At 39.5% G+C, this 24,381-nt stretch overlaps 2 protein-coding genes and 1 long non-coding RNA gene across 3 annotated transcripts; 1 reads left to right on the plus strand and 2 right to left on the minus strand.

The window, feature by feature from the left end:
- The first annotated feature begins 2,038 nt into the window (after positions 1–2,038).
- On the plus strand, positions 2,039–5,134 carry LOC104941150 (uncharacterized). The gene is made up of 3 exons (XR_797864.1): positions 2,039–2,191; positions 4,575–4,621; positions 4,770–5,134. It is a non-coding gene; the product is annotated as an uncharacterized lncRNA (long non-coding RNA).
- A 1,763-nt stretch (positions 5,135–6,897) lies between these two features.
- LOC104941157 (ubiquitin-associated protein 2-like) lies at positions 6,898–12,708 on the minus strand. The gene is made up of 8 exons (XM_010766218.1): positions 12,676–12,708; positions 10,736–10,873; positions 10,307–10,384; positions 9,786–9,896; positions 7,440–7,602; positions 7,233–7,319; positions 7,043–7,147; positions 6,898–6,935 (listed from the first exon to the last, which is right to left on the minus strand). The coding sequence occupies exons 2-8, from the start codon at positions 10,829–10,831 to the stop codon at positions 6,898–6,900; spliced, it is 678 nt and encodes a 225-aa protein (XP_010764520.1). The 5' UTR covers positions 10,832–10,873; positions 12,676–12,708.
- An 864-nt stretch (positions 12,709–13,572) lies between these two features.
- Positions 13,573–23,729, minus strand: dcaf12 (DDB1 and CUL4 associated factor 12). Its single transcript, XM_010766212.1, has 9 exons — positions 23,310–23,729; positions 20,779–21,069; positions 19,092–19,367; positions 17,959–18,019; positions 17,568–17,761; positions 16,956–17,021; positions 16,012–16,174; positions 15,585–15,763; positions 13,573–15,465 (listed from the first exon to the last, which is right to left on the minus strand). Exons 1-9 carry the CDS (start codon positions 23,367–23,369, stop codon positions 15,307–15,309), a joined length of 1,449 nt encoding a protein of 482 aa, XP_010764514.1. The 5' UTR covers positions 23,370–23,729; the 3' UTR covers positions 13,573–15,306.
- Between the last annotated feature and the right edge of the window lie 652 nt (positions 23,730–24,381).

Consider the following 24,381-nt stretch of genomic DNA (forward strand, 5'->3'; position numbering starts at 1 on the left):
GGAGTAGTTTCAACATAGTCTGCCAAATCAGCTCTGTGGCCTTGAAGTGCTTGAGAATAATAACCCTCATTAGAGACAACAGATGAAACAGCACATATCAAGAAATTGTACAGTAGTGTTAGGCAATGCTTTTAGAAGCATTTGGTTTTACCATATAAGGTAAAATAAGAAATTGCCACTACACTCTGTGTTTCATTTGTTATATTTACAACTTGTGTTTATTGAAAATGAAAAGCATTTGACGTTCATCTAACCTCCATTTAACATGCACCAAATAACCAGCCCCACGTTTCTTTCTGATGAAACACCACTTGACATCAGGTTCACCCTTTACCATGTTGGGAAATAAGTGATTTATTACAAAAACAAGAGATGTCACATAATAGTCCAATGTGTTATAATTGACATATTCCTTTTTTAAGCACTATTCTATTCAGGTGCTGTTCTTGTTATTTACCAAAAGACAGCTTGGCATTTAAACCACTCATAAACATATCGATGGATTACGATTAAAGGCTGCTGATGCTGTAGCAAGTCAGATTAAAATGCAGTCAAAATGAAAACAGCAATTTATATGCTATTTGTTTAAATAATTCAATAAATAATTCAATTAATACATGTGTGGATTTTGCATTTTTATCCTGTTCTTACACATAGTCAATCCAAGGGCAACACATTACTTTGTTTGTATGTACATACAAACATATGTACTGAGAATATTTGGTACATCTTTGACGTGTCTCAAACAGCTACAATTATATTTTCATTCATCACAGGTTAAAGTATATTATAATTCTGACAATTGCAATCAGTATATATATTTCAATTTGTCCTGGAATGAAACAGGAAACAAATACACATTTCTGAAATATAAATTGTGACACTGGCCCAGTAAAGTTAATGATCTAGTAGTTCATTGTCCATCAGTTGTCCGAGCGCAATATACAGGTTAACGGTTTCAAACACATCATTTGTTAATTTCAGATTATACTCTGACATTAGATCCACAAAGATATGGAACACATCTTCATCACATGGGAAGTCCTTGAACACACAGTTCCTTTCAAGGGTGCGTTTGCTTAGTACAAAATATCATCGGTTGTAAATCCACGTTTAAAGTAGTCCTTAATGTACTCACAATCCATTTCCGTGTCAAGATAAATAGGAGAGCTGCTAGTTTGTCTGTTGTGACAAAGTTTCACATAATGAGTTTTTATCTCATTATTTTGACTTTCCTATCTCATAATTATGACTTTTTATCTCATTATTATGACATTTTATCTTATTATTTCGACTTTCCTATCTCATTATTATGACTTTTTATCTTATTATTTCGACTTTCCTATCTCATAATTATGACTTTCTATCTCATTATTATTATTTTTTTAAGAGGCGGAAATGGGCTTCCATACACCCACCTCCGAGAGGCGAAAAAAAAGGTTATGTATTCCATTCGCTTCAAACCAATCCTGTCAGTATATATTTTATATTATAAATTATGTAAACTAGGCGTCCTGCTACTCTTTTTTTTTACATTTTCTACTGAAAGTTTACTTAGGTGTCCAAATGGCACATCTTGACACTGAACCAGAACATTCTTGTGTATTACATTTCTTTGTGCACGCTATTTTTCAGAACATTTATAAATTAAACTTTTAAAGAGTGGTGAGGACACAATTGGCCATTTCAAAAAGTGGTGGGGACATGTCCCCAAGCGTCCCCAGAGCAAATGACGCCTATGTAGGCCTACTGCACCTTTTTATTTTATAACATTGTTGTTGGGTAGTGCAAAAACGAATAAGCAGCCAGTCGCAAAAATGTAAACCGGGTTGTTGTTGTCCGAGATGTTGTAATACAATGCCATTTAAACCATTATTCAAAAACAAAGTGTTGATTGAAATAATAATTTGCTACCTGTCTTTAAAAAGAAACACCTCAGTATGCTGACACCACTCACCATGCCACTCACACAGCTGGATGTGGGTTGTATGGTTGTGACATCATGTAGGCGAGTGACGTCAGACAGGAACCAGTGGAAGGGAGCTTGACAAATCAAGATGGCGTCCCACGCTGAAGCAGGAAAGAGATTCCAGTTAAAATAAAACTCTCCCGGAGCATAGTTTACATTTGAGTGCCACCTCGACAAGACGTCGTCTGCATTTTGTAAAAAAAAAAGACGGGGCAGATACAGGTGAGAGGAGTCTGTGATTTATATGTGAGCTGAGTTTTGTTTCAGGGGCGGTGTCAGCAGCAGAGACAGCGGTCTGTCGTACAGACACACAACACTACAGACAGGCCACTGGCGAAGCTACGCGTATTAGCATAGAGCCTAGCTTTTCCTCAAAAACACTAGCCAGCAGCTTATGGTTGTTGTCAATGATTGTTAATATTCCACCAATACAAAACAATGACACACCCGATGTTGACTTCTTCGCTAAACTGTCACTGTGTGTTCGCTGTTGGTGAGCTGAGAGTGACCAAAGATAATAATAGCTTAGCTTGTTGCTAATTAACAGTATCATAACTTGGCTATATAACACCAGGCAATAAATATAAATGTACGTACATCAATGCATCTGCTAGTAAATATTTGACAAGTGGGAGTCTTGACAATTACAATTTTACCGTAAACTTGCCTGATTGCTGAACAGTCGTAACTGCGATGGTTTCGTTATTGTTTTAAAGTTAAAAAGAGTTCACACCCTTAACAAACTAACAAACACAACAAAACTACGTTGGCAAGTTGTCCTGTTCTGTTTTGGTTGTCGCTGATATGCAAAACACTAATAATGTACTCTTGAGTACAGTAAGTACTTATTTGTGAAAAAAAGCTACGCAGAACAGAAACTTGTGGTCGAGGGGTGTTACATAATATTATGCCTTACTGTACTATAAGAAACTAACAATAGTGTAACTACTAAATACAAGTCATATTACCATTTTAAGAAATCTGATAATAGAAGTCCCCACCGATCACAAGACACCTCTTGATCACGTGTGGCCTATTTGCATGGTCATTCATGATTAGTGAGATGTAGTCTAGTGCCAAGTATGATGACTAAACTCGAAACTGGGGCTAATGAACGGTGGATGGCTCCCATGTTAGTGTAGTACAATTAACCTGCCTGTTGCAAATTAAAGCCAGAGGTTCACATGTGTGCTGCCCTGCCACTGGTTTGTAGATGCTGTTACTGTTTAGCAGTAGATGGCAGTTTTTTATAACAGACTGCTGTGTATTGCTACTTATTGTTTCAGAAAAAGGCTCTTAATGCATCAATATCTTCAGCAGTGAGGCTGATAACAGGGTTTTATTTCCAATACTTTGATTGTATTTAGACCCTTTCAAGGATTACATTATTATTTTCCGCACAACATAATGCTGTTGTTGTCGATATATGCTGCACACGACAAAACAGTAGGTCATTTTTGTATTTGCATCTAGAGGAATAACCGTAGCAACAAGACAGGCAGATTAGTGGGCCAGATAAGATCACCAACATCTTAACATTTCGACATCAGGTAAATATTCTCCAATAACTTTGACCTTTGAGCACCAAGCAATGATTTAAACAAAGAGTCCTTCTTTTGTCCAACTGATACTCATTTCATCCGTCTTATTTAGCTGTGACTGGATATCAGCTATAAACAGGCTGGGTAGTAAAACAATCTTTATCTGTGAAACAATAAATCCCACTGCCATATTTAAGGGTCCTTAGAGATTCAATATCAGTCTCTCTTTGGTGAATCTTTTACAAATACACTATAGAATAAATGACTTTTTAAAAGAACATCTAGCTCTATACTATGTGTCTATCAGTTTGTAATGGCTAATGTATAAGTGACTCTTTCCCATCTAAATGTCCAGTAGACACAGAACAACGCGTTATCTCGCCCCAGTCATCATAGAAAATTATCTGTCTTTATTTGGCATGCTCGATGTTCAAACTTCTTCACCAGCCATCCATTAATTTCCTTTACTGCTGGGTGGGTTTCCTTGTGTGAATAATCAGATATTTTCGATTGAATCAAATGAGCAAGCAAACAGCCGTAGAGTTAAGCTTTAAAGCAATCATATATAAGTGAGTCATTTCAGTGTTTATCTAAAATGTAGCTAATTGAAACTTGAAGTGATTTCTTGACTAACAATTCAGCCCTTGGCCGTGCAGCTGTGTATAATGGGATCAAATCTATCAGTTTTTCTTCTGAACATCAGTCTGAGCCACATCAGAGTACATTGTTCAGGGGATGTGAAAACAGAGGCTTCTCTGTGTTCATAATGTCAGCCATTGTTGCTCAGCATGACCAAATAACAGTTTTTTTTAACTTGAGATTCAAAGCAGTTGAATGTAAAAAGCCAATGGGATCGTGAATCATATAGAATTTGCACTACCATGTACAAAAGTTTCAGTGTGCATTACTTCTGTTATGTAGGACCAATTTATCAGCTCAGTCAAAGTGTTTTTTTACACTGTTGAAGCATGGTGTGTTTTGTATTAACACTCTTTGACATTTAAAAAAATGGAACTCCCACTGTTCATTAACTTTACACCTGGTGTTCTCGTGTCTGTTTTCAGTCTCTAAATGGCTGCGAGGAAGTCTGGATCAGATGCATACAACAATGGTGAGGACCTATTTTAAATGCTTTCTTGTTTCACTCTTTGACTGTTTTAAGTTGTGACTGAATTTTTGCTTTAACATCTGCTGGTACCTATAGGTCCACTGTCTAATTTTCTAATATTTGCTTACTTCTTTCTTTCTGTTTTACACAGGACCCATCAGCTACCTTGATGAAGTTCCCTTCAAGATCAATGACAAATTCCGCTGCCCGGCCAAAGTGGGCCTGCCTGTCGGTTTCTGTCTCCCAGACTGCAACTCTATGCTGGCGAACTCACAGGTTAGTCAGGCACAGGAAATATCTTCATTTTTGTGCTGCAGTGAAATGCTTCGAGGCATCTACAAATCCACATATTTTTATACTAATCTACAGTATTTGATTTCACATTATATTGTATCCTATTCCATGTAAACATGCACATATTCTACCTTTTCCTGCATTATTTGCACCATTGTATCCCTTGCGTTCTTTTTTTATTGCATTATTTTACTTCCTTATTTCTTATGTAATATATTGTGTATTGCAATGCCGGCAGGGACTGGGACTTTTTATTTTTATTTCCAATAATTACGCTGTAGCTATTCTGTTTATGTTATGGCGTTAATCCTTATAGGCTCTGAGGCCTGTACGACGAAGCCGGATTCTCGCTTAGCGGGCTAACTTCAGGGAAAACTCTGGGTTTCCGGTCCTACGACGCTGGTTCACTTCTTAGCGGGCTAGATCTCCATGGTAACTGAGTTAACCGGTTGACTTAATCCAAAACAAACCCGGTCTCGCTAAACTGTCCTACAACGCTGGCTATCAACTCGTTCGCTCAAGCCAGCCGTGTCCTATCTAGTTAGGTGCGCGTTCACATAAAAGGGGTGGTACCTGGAGCATTCGACCAATCACAAACATGGAGAAGCGTACTGACAGCGCAGCGTCATACTTCCTGAATGAAAAGTGAACTATAATATTAGACATATGAAGAAGTTAAACTTTAAACATCCATGACTTAAACACTTTATCCAGGATAAAAGCCACATAGTTGCACCTGCAAGGTGAATACAGCTGGTAAAAGAAAAAGTGTTTGAATGCGTACATTAACAGTTTTATGATATCACTGCCCCGTCTAAGAGTGGATCTGACTTTAATTAAATTTGACTCGAGTGTTTCGTCAACTTAATGTGTTGCTTAAAATAATACTACTGCATACAGTATGTGACACTGTGAGTGTTGCACGGCAAGATACGGCTCAAGAAGCTGACTCAGATAAGGAAATATATGATACATTATGATGTGATATGAATGATAATGGGACACATTGACGTCTGCACTCACAGTGCCGCGGACTGTAGGCTACGTAATGTTATTTTGATCCGGTTACTTATGTTGTGGTGGATATTTAATTAAGCTTTCTTAACATAATAGTATAATAATAGTTATAATAGTCAGATTGCTCTGCAGATGGGAGGTGATATTGTATTCATTTTCACGTTCACACAGTCGGTGATTTGAACTGCAACGGCAGTTTAAACTGTATTTCCTTTATCCTGTAATAAGACTTGATCGCTTTAAACTCTGCAGACTGTTGTTATCAGCTGTTCCACCATGGTTTCTACCTCAACCTGTAATAGATGTATCCTTATTGAAACGGTTATATTCAATTTGAAATAAGATCAATGTGCAGGCTTACGTGAACACTGTTCTACATGAACAATATGTGCAGTTTATACATTAAATAAATCAACAGTATAGTGGCGATATATGCTCCAAGTGGAAGCGATTCGCCATTAAAGCGAAGAAGAAGAACTCCGCACATTTGATCTCTTCCACTTGGAGCATATATCGCCACTATACTGTTGATTTATTTAATGTATANGAAACCAAAATGTTCCCAAACCGGAGACTTCAATGATGCTGGAGGATTTTAGAGCTCAACTTTATCTGCGTTCGCCATTTCGACAGTTCCTCAAATTACTGACTAAATTTGAACGCATCCCTGTGACCAGCTCTCATAGTATGCCTCTCGTCCAATTAAATGACTTGCTCGCTCTATGACGCGTTGAACCCAATGTGAGCAAATTACTCTGAATGCTGCGACGCAGCACCTGAGATTACTTCCAAAAAGTTGTTCACGTTCTCAATTTTTTACGTTTAACGTTATATTCGTTCGGTACACATGTGTACCGAACCGAAGGGCCCGTACCGAATAATTTCGGTACGGGTACGTGTACGTGTACCGTTACACCCCTATTAACAATATATATTTGATGGGGATCTGTACCAAACAAGGATTTTTCTTACGTCTGTAGAATACCATTAGTAGGCCGGTACTTATCTGCAGCACCACAATACTTCATTCAGAGTGATTTTATATTTTCACATATTTTGCATTCATCAAATATTGTGCTAACTGCCATTTTGATATTGTCCATGCTCTATTACAAAACCCATGTACGTGCTTGTTGTCACCATACCCCATGCCTTGGGCCGAGAACCGGGTCCCTGGTGGTCCTCTGCCTCGGCCTCGACCTCCAGATCCTGCAGATCCTGCGTAACATTCACAAAAAGGTCAACAGCGTCCACTACAGCGCTGGGGGTACTAACAAAGCGTTTTCAAGTGCTCACTGCTCACCTCGTCCCGCACCTCTGGCCCTGCGACCTCGATCTGCACCTCTGTCCACGGGCATCACTTCAATCACCCCATTCTCCTCTGGACGCACTGTATGCGTTCAAAACACAAGTGCACATCAAATGAGAAAAAGGGATTTGCAGTAATGATACTGTAAAGAAGGAGACAGGAAAGTCAGAATGAAATAAATGTAGAGTTTATCCTCCGTACCCGGTCGGCTGCGGCTGGCCCCCCTGCCCTTGCGGTTGGCAGCCCCACGGCCCTTGCTCGCCTCCCTCTCTCCTTTCTTCTCCCTGTTTTCCTTGTTCTCCTTGCTGTCTGACGGACCCTCCTTCACCAGCGGTTTCTTCTTCCCTACCGTCTCCCAAGAGGTCTAAAAACATGGGCAGTATACATTAGTAAGTAAACTATGCACTTTTTAAATTAAAACAAAAATGTCATCTTTGTCTCCGTTAGTCACATTTCAGAGTTGTATAGTGCAGACGGAGCCTCTTGCATTCTGTGGTTGGTTTAGCCTGTGTGTATTCTGACCAAGAGGATAAAGCAACGCTACCAGACGCTACAAAAACATTCCTGGAAACAGTTACAGAAAAGCTATGATGCCGGACATTTTCGACCAACTTGTCTGAAGGGTTCTGTTCTGCATGCAGGAAGAAAAAAAGAATGTGATTGGGACCTGTGAGCTGAAGATATTCAAAATCAAAACACTAATTATAACTTTTTTAGCAACTACAGTGAATGTTTGACTCATGTATTATTAGGCCACTCCTTTGTTTGCGCTGGTCATGATCTTGACGAGTTCAGTAGAAGAAGTTGTTATCAGAGGGTTGCATAGTATAACAACAGTTATTTGTTATTTTTGGAGTTCCTCAAAACCTGAACAACAAGCAGGGCAGCTGTCTGGCCGGCTGCCATTCAGCCTCTAGTCGCCATCTGTGCCGGCTGGTATGCATCACAAATGTTGGGACACTCACTCGGACTTGGCAGAACAACACAAGTGTTTTTTCCCCTTTAAACGTTCCCCTTGGAAACGTGTCCTCGGTCTGAGATCTGTCCTTTAGTTTGTTCACCTTACTTTCAAAAGGCCAACCGTCTTAGACAAAAAAGTGATGCGAGCAACAGAGCTACTTAGTGATTATTCAAAGTCTAACAATACGGGGCTTAAGCCGCGACAGCACACAATGCCAGTCTTATTGAACCATTTGAGATGAATGGAATTCAGCCATAATTAAGGTTATGTATTACACCTGTGCTTTTCTTACTCTAACATGTTAAAAGAAGGTCTGGTTGATTTGTGGCAGCTCGAGTATGATTACAAATGTAGAGCATGAATGATTTTTCTCACTTATGTTCACAGTCCATGTGCTCATCATCCATCTTTCTAATTTAAAATACCAATTTCAGTCAAATCAATTACCGTTTTGGGCCGTCGCATATTCTGTCTACCAAGCAAAATAAATCTATTCACACTATCTGAAATTGCAAATAAATATTGTTGAAAAAAACACAGGCTAGTATGAGAAGTAGGGGTGCAACAACTAATCGACTTAATCGATTAAAATTGATGACCAAATTAGTTGCCGTTAAGCTCCAACGTTATCGGTCTTTTTATCGGTACAGGAGACATTACAAAAATATGTCATATGTATTATTGCTACATAAACATTATATCGCAGTCTTAGTGTCGCCAACTCGTTTCTAATATGCAAAAAGACAAAAAAAATGCAAATAAAAACGTATGATGTATTCCAATGATCTTTCCAATCCAGACGAGAGATCTCTCTCCGCCGTCTGTGTGCGAGGGGGCGGGGCAGTTTACACACACGGCTGCTACATGCAGCAACAACACACACACACACACACACACACCGCGGGGATGGCAGAGAGAACTAAGCGCTCCAAGGTGTGGTTAAATGTCTCGATGTGGACGATGCTCGTTGCCAAAAGTGCAATAAGAGTTTAGCATGTAAGGGCGGTAACACGAGCAATTTGTCTAAACATTTAGCAAAAGTGCACCACATTCAGACGGAGAAATGCACCGGGTTCTACTGTCTTTCTAGTAGCTCTGTAGCCCCCCCATCCACGAGTTATGTTTCCACGTCAGGTGTTATGTATGCTAGCATAGCAGCAACACACGGAGTTAACTCAATGATACAAACATGGGTTAATGATTAGAGGTAACTGAGTTATTTAGTTTTTTTAAGTTTCAGCTATTCTGTTTACAGTTCACATGATTTAATATGATTTGTTAAAACATTGTTGTTTCTTTTGATTCACAATTTGTTTAGTTAATTTAATAATATATGTATTATTGAATCAAGTATTCATCTTTATTGTCTTCATTGATAGTTTCCACATGCCTTCAACAACCTCAAGCTACATCTAAAACTGGATGGCTAAATAAGAGCGTTTGAGAAATTGTGCAAGGCATAATAGTCAGAATAGTCGATTAAACGTTTCATTAATCGATAGATTAATCGATTATCAAATGAGTCGTTTGTTGCAGCCCTAATGAGAAGTGTAACAAAGGGAATACATAAAACATGGTGTGGTTACCATGTCTGAGGTGCTCTCCAGGAGAAAGTTGATGGCTCTGCTCACATCTTCGTTGCAGTCGTGGAGCGCTACCATGCACTCATCCTGGTTCCTCCCAGTCACCTCCATCAGCTGGGGAAAGCAACAAATACACTTTGTATTGGAAATTCTGCGTTGTTGTTTTAAGTGATTTTAAAGTACATAGCATGTAGATATCTTCTCAGGGTGTAAAAATAATATTGATGCCATATTAGTTGACAGCTACAACGTGAGTAAAGACTGATGGATGTGAACTCCATTCAGAAAACAAAATGTGGTGTCAACTTGGGACAGACCTGACTAAGCATGAATTCAGAATTTTTACAAACCAGCAACAGGATGTAGTTAGTTCAGCATTCTCTTGATCCATTCATTGCAACTAAATGAAGGTGTATATGGGTTCAAACCACTGCAGTAAACTCATTTAAGCCACAGAAAATGTAAAATGAATAAACACATGATGGTTTGTTTGGTGTGAACACAGCACCAGTAGTGTTCCTCACCTGGTTAACTTTGCCTTCAAAGTCCGCATCATTCTTGTCATAGATCACCTGTGCGAGCCGGATCTGCTCAGCTGTAGCCTTTTGGTTCACAGGAGAAAACAAATGTAAGAACGAAATATCTTCACTCCTTGTCAGCCATAAAATCTTACTTAACAACCAAACATTTATTATATTTAACACAGATAGAGAGGTATGTATTTGACTATATTGTTACTAAGCAAGGGCCTACGATTGTCCCTATTAAAAGCTAATGTAGATCCTTTTCAATAGTGATAAAGGAGGTCTCCTTGCATAATGTGTGCACTCTGGTTTTGTTGGCAAGAGTAATCGTGTGCACTGCACACTGGTGTATTGTTTCAAAATCTCTGTGGCTTAAGGCAGTGTGCTTTCACTCAGTTTCTTCACGTTTATGTGGTTGCGGTGGCCCACCTGTATCTGTTTTTGTGGTTGTGATGTTTGAGTAGCAGCAGGCAGCGCTTTTTCCCGAGGGCCCCGGGCCTTTTCGCCGCCCAGCGAGCTCATCATATACAGTATATACAAAACTCTGTATGTACAAAATAGAAAAATCTGCAAAAAAGGAAACAAGAAGTGTGGAAGGATGAGTGAAATCAACCAACAGTTCTGCAAACACAAGCATTTCATTTACAATGATGTTAGAGCAGAGCCTTGATACTTTCTCATGTACGAGTGCATAGAAAGAACGAAGTGCTTAATACCAAAAATATGTGTTGTGAGCATAGCAAAGCTGTATTGCACAATCATGAATACTGCTTATGAAGGCTGTAAGAGCAGTGGGCCACACCAGCTTTGCTGAGAATCTGGGTCGAGGAGGAGAAGCGACCTAGTGTCCTCTTACAAAAATCACAGACCAAAGGGTGTGAAGCAGAACAAACACCACACACCCTGACCTCAAAGCCCCGTTACACGCTACATAGTTTACAGCCTCAGATTATAAAACACACATACACACACACAAACCGCAGTAGAATATTTAATCCTCTCCTGCATAAATTGTAAGTTGATGCAAATTGGCTGTGATACCTTATAGACTAGTAAGAACTAATAATTTCAGTAGCAAATATTAAACACTTCTTAAAACCCTTTGCACACACAGGGCTTTATCCACCTGCATCTATATGGAAAAGGGAATTGCTAAATTCCGTAAAATAACAAAAGAACAACACGTTGTACTTTTGGAGTTGCAAGCTTTGACTAAGGTGGGTACTAGAATAATACCTACATATATCCCCAGTGACCCATTTGTTTTATGTGTGAGAACAATAGCAATCCAGTTTACAGTGTCTGAGTGACGTTGCCAAATGCACTGCTGCCATTGGCTGCTGCTCTGAACAAAGCTTGTGCAAAAGGACGAACTGGCATAAAATGTGATTTCAGTGAAAAATCTAAACCTCTTTTTAATATTGAAATACCTACGGCAGTAGCAGTATTTTGTACTCAAATAATACAATTATAACACATCATTACAAGTATGAGTCTCGACATTCTTAAAAGATAAACAACAACAAACCATGACAGAGTAACGCATATCTTGTTCATTACATTTACGTGTACAGTGACAAATAAATATCAGTTATGTAAAATATAACGTGTCAACATATATAAAAATCTACCTGGTAACATCTTACAAATAATTGACTAGCTACCGTTTTTTTTAGTAATAAACCAAGCGGAGCGTTGTTATGAACCGATGCTAACGTTAGCATGTTGCTATCATGTTACTTATTACTTGACTCTACATATTACTCTGTAACGGTTGACGTTCCGTGTATTTGTTGCAAAAATAAAAGCATGTTCTCGTAGCATCCTTTTTTTTAACTCAACACTGACCGATTTTGAGCTGTTGGTATTGTGGTCCCTTTGTCCTCGCTAGCACAGACTCGTGTTAGCTTTAACGTGCTAATGCTGACACCATAGCATCGATACTGAGCAGCGGGGATGAGCTAGCTAACGGTGCTACCTAAATCTGCTCCAAGTTGATAGCCAACGGCCGTCTAACTGGCGTGCTCGTGTCTTATCCGTATTTATAGATCCGTAGAGTTATCTAACGATGCTGGCGGTTACATCAGACTCGTCATCGAACAAATAAACAACAGGCTTGACGTCTAACAACATATCGGTGTTAAATCTGAAGAAAAAAGGCCTCTCAGCGGGGCACAATCCCATCCCGACATTGCTCGCCGGGAAACAAGACAACAGAAAAATTGCATCCTTAACAACCCCGCGCCGGATAAACAACGAAGCCAGCGAACAACTATTTCAGCGAGTAGGCGTTTAAATACGCATTTTAAACGCGTTGTGATACAGAAAGTGAACTTAGTAAAACATTAGAAAAATTGTGTTTTTATTACCTGCTAACACGCTTCACTCGGCCAGCAGCAGACAAGGTGGTCACGTGATGTGCCCTGCCGTGGTGGTGATGCTCCCCTCTCCTCTTGGGTCACAACTAAATTCCTAACGACCTTCCCCATGAAACACAGAGGTGGAAGAAGTACTCCGAATATTTACTTACATTAAAGTGGCCATACTACAGTGTAAAAATACTTAGTTACAAGTATTAGTAGACCTGCATTCAAAATTGCACTTAAGTCAAGTATTGGCTTCTAAATATACTTTAAATACCAAAAGTAGAAGTATTTGTTATGCAGAATGGCTCCTTTAAGCACCTGTTATTTTTAAATTGTTGTATTATAATTATTGGTGCATTAATGTGTTCATCACTTCAATGTTGAGCTGGGTAAATATAGGGTTTATTTTGATTACTTCTTTGTACACTGCTGGGTAGCTGGACAAATAAACAAGCCCAAAAATGTATTAGTCCATTTATATTTTTTTATTAATAATCCAAATAATTAACGTAACTATATGTGCAAAATTACTGCTGTGGAATAAAAAAAGACCACATGTGCCCACAAATTGTGGTCGCGTAAAAGTATAAAGTAGCATAATGTGAAAATACTGAAGTACATGTACCACAATGTATTTTATAAGTACAGTACTTGAGTAAATGTACTTAGTTATATTCTACCACTGGAAAGACACACCTCGTTCGAACTAGACATACGGTTTGTATATGTATGTCTAAATATACGCACACCGCTAGACAATTAATCGAATATTCGATCACAATGCAGACTGGCCTACCAAAGAGACCTTTGAAAACTTCCATTGAATCTAAATCAGCAGTGATCCGTTCAATTCGAGGAAATCTCTCCATTGAATAAATAACGTCAAACATAAAAAATAAACATTACATCAATATACATTTTATTTTTATTATTTACTCTTTTTAAAGATTTTATAGCTTGTTTTTTTCCAGATGTTTATCTTACAATATCCTCAGATTTAGTCATTTGTAAAAACATTCATGAGGCATGTATTAAAAAAACAGGGCATCACCAAGTAGACATAATCCACACACTTCCTCAGACATATACATAAAAATGTATGCAATTGTCCCTATGTATTTTCACATACACACATTTATATATAAAATGCATTTTAAAAGTGTTGGTTTTTTTGTTCAATTTGTGGTCATAGTTGGGGTTTCTCTTTTCAATATGTCATTATCATGAAAACTGGAGAAAAGTTCCATGTAGAAAAGGAAATTATGATCGCCTGTGTCAGTCTTTCACAGAAAGACCTGAGGAAGGCCCAAACGTAACTCGAGCCTACTCTCTAACAAACAAGGAAAAGAGCAGAACAGCTCACTCCTTGATACAAAAAAAGAGGAAAAAGTTAAGTTGTACAACTGTAACATTAAAATGATGTGCCTGCAGCAACTAACTCCAGTGTAGAGTCGAAACGGTTTCATTAGTTCTCCTTGCAACCTTCCTGATGGGTGGTTAAGAAGACCAGTGAGCTACTACAGATTTTCTCTCAAGTTCCTGTGGAGCAGTCCCAGAATCATGAGGGGGGCTCCTCTAGCTATCAATCATATTTGATGATTCTTAACTTGTTCCTAAATTTCAACTTTGTATAAATTCTCTGGTCTAAAAGAAAAGCAACATAAGCAAAGAGAGAAAATATATCCTTCAAAAGAAGGAGATATCAACACCCATGACCAACTGAGTAAAGGTGGCAGAGAAAGGGGAAAATAAATAAAAAAATAAAGCAAATTAGAATATCAGCAGGGGAATGCCTTTCAAATCACACACGGTCAGAAAATAAAATATGCTTTTGATGGGATTATTTCATAGCAGAAGATTGCATTGAGCAATCTTAATGTTTCTCCTTTACATCATCTTATTGAGAACACATGAACACAAAGTCTCATTCTGATTGGCTTCATTTTTTTACTTCTCAATCAGGAGAAAGGAGAAGTTGTTTGTGATTGTTGCGGGACAGGACAGGCTGTTCCAGTTAATATTCATATCAAATATCAAACTGCACTCTGGTTCAGTCTTGCAAAATGAGCTCGCTCTTCAGTCCTCCTTCACCTCGCCCTCTCTTTTATTGCCGTCCATTTCAGTGAGAGAAAGGAAAGGAACTATTTCCAAAAATCATCCACAGGTATTTCACGAAGACACTGTGTTTTATCAGAGAGGAAGCAGCGGTTAACACTATCCTTAAATACAAAAGCAAACCGGACCATATCATTATCCCTGCGGGTTGGATGTTTTAAATGATGAGAACCTGTATTACTTTACTCTTAATGCTTCTCCTGCGAGCTCTTCTGTGGCAGAATCCGCAGTTAATTGTTTTTACATTTTCATTAAAAAAACAAAACAACAACTGAGTAGCTGAGGTGAAAGGAGCAAAGGAATAATTGGAGGAGAAAGGGAGAGTGGACACAAACTTTAACATACACAATAACGATATTCAAAGCCGTGATACTGTGGGGTGCAAGATCATGCTCCTGAGTCCACGTGAGAGCAAAACAGAGGTGAGCAAGGGGGATTCCAAAGACTGTGATGTCAACAGACTGGAAGAGGGAGGGGATGGCTGAGGATGTAGTGATAGGGCGATGGAGGACACAGAGGCTAGCTCCACAGGCCTGCGTAGTTCCCATGCAGACCCGAACAGAGAGGTCCACCAGCTACAAACAGCTTGGTGCCGGAGTCGTCGTAGCAGTGCGTGTACACCGCGTTGGGGAAGGAATGAATGTCCGAGAAGTAACTCCTCCACGTCTCATCGTGATTCTGAGAGTTGGAGACAAGAAAGGGAGGATATAGGTGAGGGATGAAGGAAGGAAGAGTTATGAAGATGGTTATAATTGTTTTTCAAATATGAATAGCTTATTAAAGACAAATATGTTTACCAGCCAGCCTTTCCCTGTGGAGAGTTTGAGGATACCATCTCCAGGGCACTTCCGGTACCCTCCGGCTGGATTCAAAGCGTTCTCCAGGAATCTCTGGGCCCGGATGTCGTAGAAGAGTAGGGAACCTTGGCCGGTGCCCACTGTCACAATGTGCTCGTAGAAACTCACTGAACGGATCCCTGCAAACACAGACAGACGTTTCAATGTAAAGAGGTTCAAAGAGTAAGAAGAACACCGGTTGCCATTGAAAGAAGACCGAGGATATATCTCTTACAACTTAATGTATCATTAAAAAGTGTGAATATGTTGAAAAGGAAAGTAAACAGCGGTATTTCCTTTGTACACATCTTCCAGAAGCAGTTAGGGAGGTCAGCTGCTCTCTAATTGTGCCAATAGTTTATTTTTTAGAGTTGTAGGCGTCACTTACCGCTTCCTCGCTCTCGGGAATTGACAGATTTGATGCTGTGTGTAGGCTGCCGTGGATCCAGGAAGGAAACATGGGCCTGAGAACCCACAGCGTACACCGACCACTCCTGTCCGTATGCCAGACACACATTCTCTTTGCAGTGAGGCAGCTTGGTGGACAGGATCTAGAGGAATGAATGTTAAATGGAAACCAAGTAAGGATGATTTCAAGAACAGTCATTTTTTCTTGATACAGTTTGAACACAGTAGCGTGAAGCTGCCGTCACTTGATCAGCATTTAATAACATTATGTGTTGTATGGAGAGAGCAATGTCACCCAACTTGATGTGCCACACCGCTCAATTTAAATATTTGTACTTTGATTTTGTTTGTTTCTGACCTCTTATAGCTTAACAGGTGAGCTACTATCTGTGTATGATGTTGCTAGAAATGACACAGGCAAGCAGGGGAGCTAACCGTGTAATAACCTGCCTAGCTGCCTGTGTAAATGTAAGAAAATCTAAAAATGTTAGAGGAATATGTCATATTTTGGTTGGTAGCTGATCTCATATTTAAATTCCACTGGCATTAAACAAAAACAATATAACAGCAGGAAGCTGCAAGTGTTCTCCACTAGCTAAATGAATCACTAGAATTTAGTTTCTAGAGGAAATGCATCACATAATTATTAGTCCTTAGCGATGGCCCATTATCATCCTTCTTATAAAGTGTATCTAATCTAATCTCCTTTGACAGTGGAAAAAATGATCTGCTCTGATAGTCATCTGGCTGCACTGAGTTTAGGATGAAGCGACAGCACCCTTTGCAAAAAGGGTAGATAACATGTAGATAGTTGAAGAGAGAGAGAATGCAGCGTGAAATACACGGCCAATGGGACGCTTATACTTTCCAGTCTGGTGACACAGACGGCATTATTAATAGTCAAACAATGTATTTTTAATTTACCTTGCACAAGTTGTACTCTGCTTTCCAGAGATGGAAGTAACCATCCAAAGACACAGCACCCAGTTCCTGAAAATGGTCAAAAAACAAATGGGAAGACAGAAGTGAATAACTGAAACTAATGAGTGTAGAGGCGGAGCCCACATTTCACCTGTAGGCTTGACTTCTCTGGTAACCCACTTTCAAAGAAATGCATCAAATCCTCCACTCCTGTATCATATTTCAATCCTCTGCCGGCTTCACAGCATTAAATATGGGCAACCACAAATCTCCAATTTGTCGCTAGGTCAGTGACAAGTTGTCACACATGACTTAAATGGATCACAACTGTATTACAGTTTGCCACACAATCTGTTTAGCCAGATTTTGATTTAGTGGAGGTAAGCAGGATGTGTTTCAACTTTAAACAAAGTCCAAACACATTCTTGTAACCCAATCTCAACAGCTAATTGATTTTGAACATTCATTATTTGTGTTAAATTATATAAAGCTTCAAGGCTCAAATGATCTATTTCTCATATCTTGTGTTTCCTAAAAACTGGAACTGAATATATTAATCATTGTTAGAAATATTTCACTGACACCAAATGTGATTTCCTTCAGGGGGAACTCTACCTTATGGTTGTTGTTGAAGGCCAGAGCGCGGACTTTACAGTTGTATGGGTTGGTGTACTCCTTGGGGATGTCCTTGAGGGCCCGATGGGAGATGTGGGCGTACGAAGGGACTGCCTCCTCATTCTGACTGCGCTCAGCCTGACTCATTACTTCCTCTGTCACCTCCCAAAGGCCCATGGAGCCATCTCGGGACCCTGGGAATGAACACAAAATGATATTGTGATTACCATCTAAAAAGGGTTTATACTAACAGAATACAATAGTGACCAATAAACTGGATTGTCATTAGGGTGTGTAAAGGGCAGCGAGTTGCGCAGGCCTGTAATGCTCACTGGGCAATGCTTACACAGCAGTATTCATTCATACGGGCCAACTCGTGTAGACAACTCACCAGAAACTGCCATGTTGTCACTGATCCACGCTATGGAGAAGATCCAGTCATTGTGACCATCCTGAAAAAACAGATGGCTACTTTGTTAAAGCAAATCCACACAACATTTGGTGATTTTGGTAAAAATGTGCTAATGCTAAATGGTGACTGGGAAATATTAACAAAGTAGATTTCATTGTAACATTTGTACTGCTCTCTGGTTGATGGTTCAAAGAATCAATCAATCATTTTTTGTAACCGTATCTAGAAAAATGTTGTTCAAATGGATTTGTTCTGGCTATTTTTACCGCAATATCTTTCTAGTATCAGTATATACTTTTTTGAAACCACAATCTCTAAACAAGCAATACATTTAATGGTGAAGTTTTGGGGGGGATGCAGATAAAATGTGACACGGAGGAAGTCCATGAACAGCATATGTAGGAGTGGGAGGCTAATTATTTTCTTTCTTTTATTTTGGAGGGACTCATAGGAAATATTTTTGATTTTGCTGTTCAATTAAGTTTTATTGTAATGATTTAATTAAAATGTCAATTAAACTTTTACAGTTTTGCCTGCTTATGATGTGTAAACATTTCTGTTTCTATGCGCAACCCTACAAGAGCCCCCCTGCTGATGCGGTTGAACACCAGGATAGGTATCTAAACTCACTAAAGATATGACAGAGTACCGTAATTTTCGGACTATAAGCGACGCCTTTTTCCCTATTTTTCGACGCTGCGGTTTATATAACGGTGCGGCTAATCTATGGATTTTTACAGCTAACGGCCAACACCTTTAACTCTATGGGCTCTATGGCCGGTCCGCGGACCCCCACCTTTAAGCGGCGGGTTCCAGCAGGAAAAGCTGGAGGCCGGAAAAGAGTGAGACAGGTAGCGCGCAAAAGTAAAAGTGGAACCGAGAGTGGTATGCCGCTGCTGCGGCTTATATTCAGGTGCGGCTTATAGTCCGAAAATTACGGTAATCAACATTCCCTCCTATAGGAGCACCTAAACTGTGTGGCTGGAGCACAGATAGTTCAACACGGTTTGAAATAATCTAAACTAAGTGAATTAGAACTGCCCGAGAGAGGATCAGCACCTTTAAGCTGTAACAGGATGACAGTAAATTCAAATCAGATCCAAACCACTTACATCCCCCACGCACACAGGGTCCAGTGTGGGCAGCTGGTAGATGGCCAGGCTGTTGGGGTTGTCTCCCCCGGTGGCCAGAAGTGTTTTGGAAGGGTTCAGTTCGATGGCGTGGATCCCACAGCCCTGCTGGTCCAGCCGGGCACGAGAGCCCCCTGATGGGTGGTATTGCCGCCCCACCACTGCGCCCACAACCCCAGAGCCTCCACTAGTACACTCCCTGTCCTTTAGCATGGGAATGCGCGTTATCTGCCCCGTCAGGACATCCGCAACGAAAAGCTGCAGTTAAAAGAAGGAAAGACGTCTGGTTAGAATAATAGATTCAGGAGTTCATAAAGAAAACAACCTGAGCCAGGTATAAGTGTCCATTATTGAAAGAAAACACTTAAGAGAAAAAATCATGGATATAATAATAATGTTATTAGTTTTTAGAAAATACATGCTGATACTAAATGATAGAATGTTAAACCTGGTTATTTCCTGGAAACCAAGGCAACATGATTAGCAATAACCAAGGACTGAATTTTGAAGTTACCAAAGTGGAAACATTTATCTGCATCAGGAAATTCTATTATGTTTAATTTAACAACTCAATATTATTCATTTGGAGGCGCACTGGAGCTTTATATCACTGCAGAGGGAAACACTGCTGACTTTTATGACAGATTACTGAATCAAAAAATAAAGCAATTTGAAAGGTTTAGAGCCAAATCGGCTGTAAATAATTGTACACTGACAGTAACGTTTAGACCAGTGGTTCTCAACTGGTCAGGCCTCGGGACCCACTCGTGCTGTAACATACGCTTTTCAGCACACAATATTAATTAAAGTGAAGTACAGTGCATATATCCCTTCACAGAACTAGAGTATGCTTTTAAAAAAGGTTTATGAGATGATGGAATCAAAGCTGAACTGTATAAAAGGCACACATGCTGAAAACCCAACCCCAGCAGGGGGCCTGGGGGGATTCTCCCCCATTAGAGATTTTTAGAAATACTAACATAAACTATGCATTCTGGTACACTCTGAGAAGAAAATAAATAAATCTATTACTACCCGACATATTAATAATATTTTATGCCATTGTTTGTTTTTCACTTAGTTCTGACAGCTTGCTGCTCCTCACAGAGAGAAGAGCAAAGAGGAGATAGTCTGTGTGAATTACTTTAAATTGTGGATAAGGGTAGATAGCCCCCATTGTTCTGTGACCTGTCAATCATCAAACCGGGGGTCATATTTCATTATTTGTATCTGAAGTTGTACCCATGGATGTATAAAGAATAGTTATACCACAAAGTTATTCTCCGTGGGGACTTCCGGCAACAATCTTGATTCTGATTGGCCAGAAGACTCGAAAAAATATCAGCAAAGATGTTTTATTGAGAAGATGATCACTACGTGACTGGAGTTTTCAAAAACGTTTATGGTCTTCCAGGTCCGACGGCATACTGCATGCACAGCGATTAGAAAATTGGGCCCCCCCCCCCCCCCAAAAAAAAAAGACACAACTCGGGTATGGTTCTTCTATCGGTTTCAATCACCAGAGAAATGCCCTTCTCTGTAATCGAATCATTTGAGCGCATTTAACCTTACTGATTACCAATTAAGTTCTCTCATTAATATCAAATGTTTGAAATATATGGGTATACCTAATCATTAAATCCAAGTTAGTCACAAAATAACATCTCACCGTGTTGCACTTGGTCCCACAGACCACCTGCCTGTGGTTGAGCCACTGCGACGCGAACACCTTGTTGAGTCTCCCCAGGGAGAACTCCCTCTCCTTCAGGATGCCGGGGAGCCTGCCGGCTGCAAAGCCCCGGAGGCTCCGCTGGAGCCGCACCTCATGCTGCTGCTGAGGTCTGAACTCCCGCCCCCGCAGGGCGCACACCACCGAGCGCCGGTTGCACCACCACTGCTGGGCATGACGTGATGAACAAGATACACGACTCCGCTTGTTTGGTGCTTGACACCAGCCCAGCTAAGGAAAGAGGGTGAGAAAGGTTCATTTGGCCTTCTGTAAAGTCCAACATGCTCTCAGGCTATCAATAATGATGTTTTAATAACAACTTTGAAAGAGTTATCCTATCTTTAAGTTAAATAATAAAACCAGTCTTAGAATAATTTAATTGAATTTAATAGCTAAGTATATTTGTTGTCTTTGTTAATCCCTGTTTCATTGCCACAAGCTTTCTGTACTGAGCCATGCCCATCCCCCAGAGGACTGTCAACACATATATATTCCTCACTGCTACAGGTTTAAGATCCGTAGTGGATCATGGCAGGATAATAACAGAAACGTACATATACACAGTCAGTGACATTTGATCAGGAAGGGTCAATGCAGGCGTTGCAACTAACGTGCTGAATATTATCTTACTCAGGTTGGCCAACATTATTGGTTGTCTGTCATACAGGCGCAGACAGCACCTGTTGTCGGTCAGTTGACCTCATAAGACCTACTGACCCCATTATCTCTGGCCAGGAATACAACAAAAATATATTTCACACACACCAGCAAAAAGTATATAGCAGGATCACCTCAGGTACAACAGTCAGTCTGACCATCCACTCAAATTGGCTGGTTGCTAAGTCTGTTATGAAAATGTATAAAAAAAATCAAAACGGCCCTGTGCATTTAAAGTTATTCACAGCACACGATGGCCTAAATATTAATACCCATTATAAGTTGTTGAACATTCCTGGGCAGGAGGAAAACAACACAAGAAGTCATTTTATTCCCTGGATCTAAAATGAATTGGTGGTGCTATCTGCCATTGTCTTTTCCCTTGTGGTATTTAGTAGTTGTGTCTGATGTGAGAGGGAGATTCTTTAGTATCGTTAATGTATGTAATACTGCCAACCTGTTTCAAAGTCATAGCATATTCATATTCAGAATACTTTATGGTCCATTACATTTACATATAAGGGAATTGTGTCTTCGGCAAAATAACACTCACCATGCATGAGGACTCACTGCCTCATGGTTTTAGTTTTCTCCCTCTCCATAACCATGAACAGTTTGCAAAACAGCCACTGTGTACATCTGCAATGTATATACTATCCTATGTATATTATTTCTCTGTTCTGGAGTATAAATCTATATTTCTGTGGCTGCTGTTTTTTTTGGTCTTTTATAGATCATTTTTATTCATCTGGAATATTTTTACATTGTGTATTATTTGTGATTATTATTTTTTTTTTTTACTGAAGCTATGTTTATATTGGCTATTTATTTATTTTAATTTTATTATGTCTATCCTTTATTCCATCTTTTAAATACTGTAATGCCTGAACACACTGCTGCTCCTGTAACAAGAATTTTCCAATTTGGGATCAATAAAGTATCTATCTTTATTTTATAGTACAACATACAATTCATACACACAAAAAGGGGGAAATCGCACCTTAAAGTGACTAAGTGGCGGTTGTATCAAAAATTAATTATTTACTATACATACAAATTAGGTAATGTTGACACACTAAAAAGGATCATTTCGGCTTGAAAAGGGGGATTAACTTGTATTTTTTTAGATGTCAACAACTGGGCTCAGGATTTATTGTATAGGGAAGATTATTATGCTGGTGATGAATGTTGTCTTTCAATTCAGCACAGGTCTATTCTATCCGGCTGTTTGGGACAATCTGATCTACAGTTGGTTTTATGTAAGTTAGCAATGAAAGCTAACTGTTAGTAAACGTTTCCGCTATCGTAAACAGTAGCTTAATAGCTAAAGCTATGCATAATAATTGAATACTAGATAAATACGGCTTCAGTGACGATGTATGCTTTTTTTGCGTGGTGACTAGAAAGTGACATAGGATTACTCCAACAAAACAACTAACTGTTAATGTTATTCACCCAGAAAAGTGTTATTTAAGCGTGATTATAAATAAATAATAGCCATAATAAGGTGAGGTAGTTAGTCCTTTAGCTAACGCTGATAACAGACTGCCGTTGGATAACACCATGCAAACATTAGCCACGTCCAAACAGAAATGCATTGTATTATTGTTTAAACAAGACCAATATGTTGGTTTGGTGAATGGTTTGTTCCTATATTCAAATCAAATTTAGCAGTTACTGCGTTAAAAATGTCAGCAATGTGCTACGACATGGCTTATATGAGCTAAACCTGGCTAGCCCATTGCTAGTTAGCATGCTAGCATAACTGACAAGCGTTAGATAGCTAATCTGGATCTGCACCGGTTTCCGCCTACCTGTTGTTGGTCCTTGGGCTCTCCTGCCTTCCTTTTCCTGCTAACTGTTTTTCTCGCCATAATCTGATACACACAGCTCCCTCACCCACATGGAGGGTAAAAGCGACGCTGGACACTGGATCATATAATGGCGATATGCTGTTTCGTTTCTTGGCCCTCGCTGGCAGCGTCCGACGACGAGCAAGGGCGATCACATACGGGAGGTTGGTGAGCCGCAGGTTGAGATCGCCGCTGTCTTACTATCAATAGCTTGCCTCCTAAAATCACAATTACAACTACACTCCGGCTGTATTCTATTCCCAGTTAAGATAACGTCGCTAGCTTCTGCCAGAGGGTCCACACTTTCCTTTTTTACTGCCAAGTCGCGTCAGCAACGGCGAAAGCATTGAGCAGCGCGCAGCCGCACTCAAATTAAACATCAACAAAAACAAGGTCGTACGTAAAAGCAAGCGTCATGCGTGCTCGTTCACGCCAACTGCGTGACCTCATTGATCACATGATTAGGTTTTCTCAGGTCTATGGGGTTTTCAATAAATGGCTTTCCCTGCAATCTAAAAGGGCACATTATTTTTGTTACAGTGAAACAAATAGTACATTTAGACAATTTAACCTATGCCTATATTATTAAACAAGTGTTATATGAACAAATGTGTATTTAATAACAGTAAGCTTTTACATTTTCTTATTCAATATTAGGTCATATATAAATGCAATGAAATCTTGAGCTATCACGTTTGTGCTATTGTATTATATAGCTGTCAGGTTAAAATGAAAATCAATGTATTTGGGGTGTGTTTTGTGACAAATTCCATGGTTCCCACAATACAATTGTTGTTGTGAACTTGAGCACTAATATAAGCCAGCCCACCAGTATCAGTTTAAAGCAAATCAATCTTAATACAATTACTTATTACCGTTACCAGATTTTTGTGAAGGTGCCCTTTATTTGCATGAGCACAAAAACAAAGTTAAAATGGAAATCAAAAATCACACTAACTTTACATTTCTATTTACCAGACGCTATAGTTTGTTACTTTGTAATCTTCCGTTTTTTTTAACCATGGTGAGCTCC

The sequence above is a fragment of the Notothenia coriiceps genome, unplaced genomic scaffold, assembly GCF_000735185.1.
Source record: "Notothenia coriiceps isolate Sejong01 unplaced genomic scaffold, NC01 NC01_scaffold00003192, whole genome shotgun sequence".
NCBI classification, from domain to species: Eukaryota; Metazoa; Chordata; class Actinopteri; order Perciformes; family Nototheniidae; genus Notothenia; species Notothenia coriiceps.

What these genes read in the sequence shown, in the direction of transcription:
- LOC104941157 (XM_010766218.1), bottom strand. Translation starts at nt 10,831, where the DNA reads ATGATGAGCTCGCTGGGCGGCGAAAAGGCCCGGGGCCCTCGGGAAAAA. An exon ending in TTGAAGGCAAAGTTAACCAG is followed by an intron (nt 9,897 to 10,306) that starts GTGAGGAACACT and finishes TGCTTTCCCCAG; the next exon opens with CTGATGGAGGTGACTGGGAG. An exon ending in TGGAGAGCACCTCAGACATG is followed by an intron (nt 7,603 to 9,785) that starts GTAACCACACCA and finishes CCATGTTTTTAG; the next exon opens with ACCTCTTGGGAGACGGTAGG.
- dcaf12 (XM_010766212.1), bottom strand. Translation starts at nt 23,369, where the DNA reads ATGGCGAGAAAAACAGTTAGCAGGAAAAGGAAGGCAGGAGAGCCCAAG. An exon ending in TGACAACATGGCAGTTTCTG is followed by an intron (nt 17,762 to 17,958) that starts GTGAGTTGTCTA and finishes GTTCATTCCCAG; the next exon opens with GGTCCCGAGATGGCTCCATG. An exon ending in CCTTCAACAACAACCATAAG is followed by an intron (nt 17,022 to 17,567) that starts GTAGAGTTCCCC and finishes GACCATTTTCAG; the next exon opens with GAACTGGGTGCTGTGTCTTT.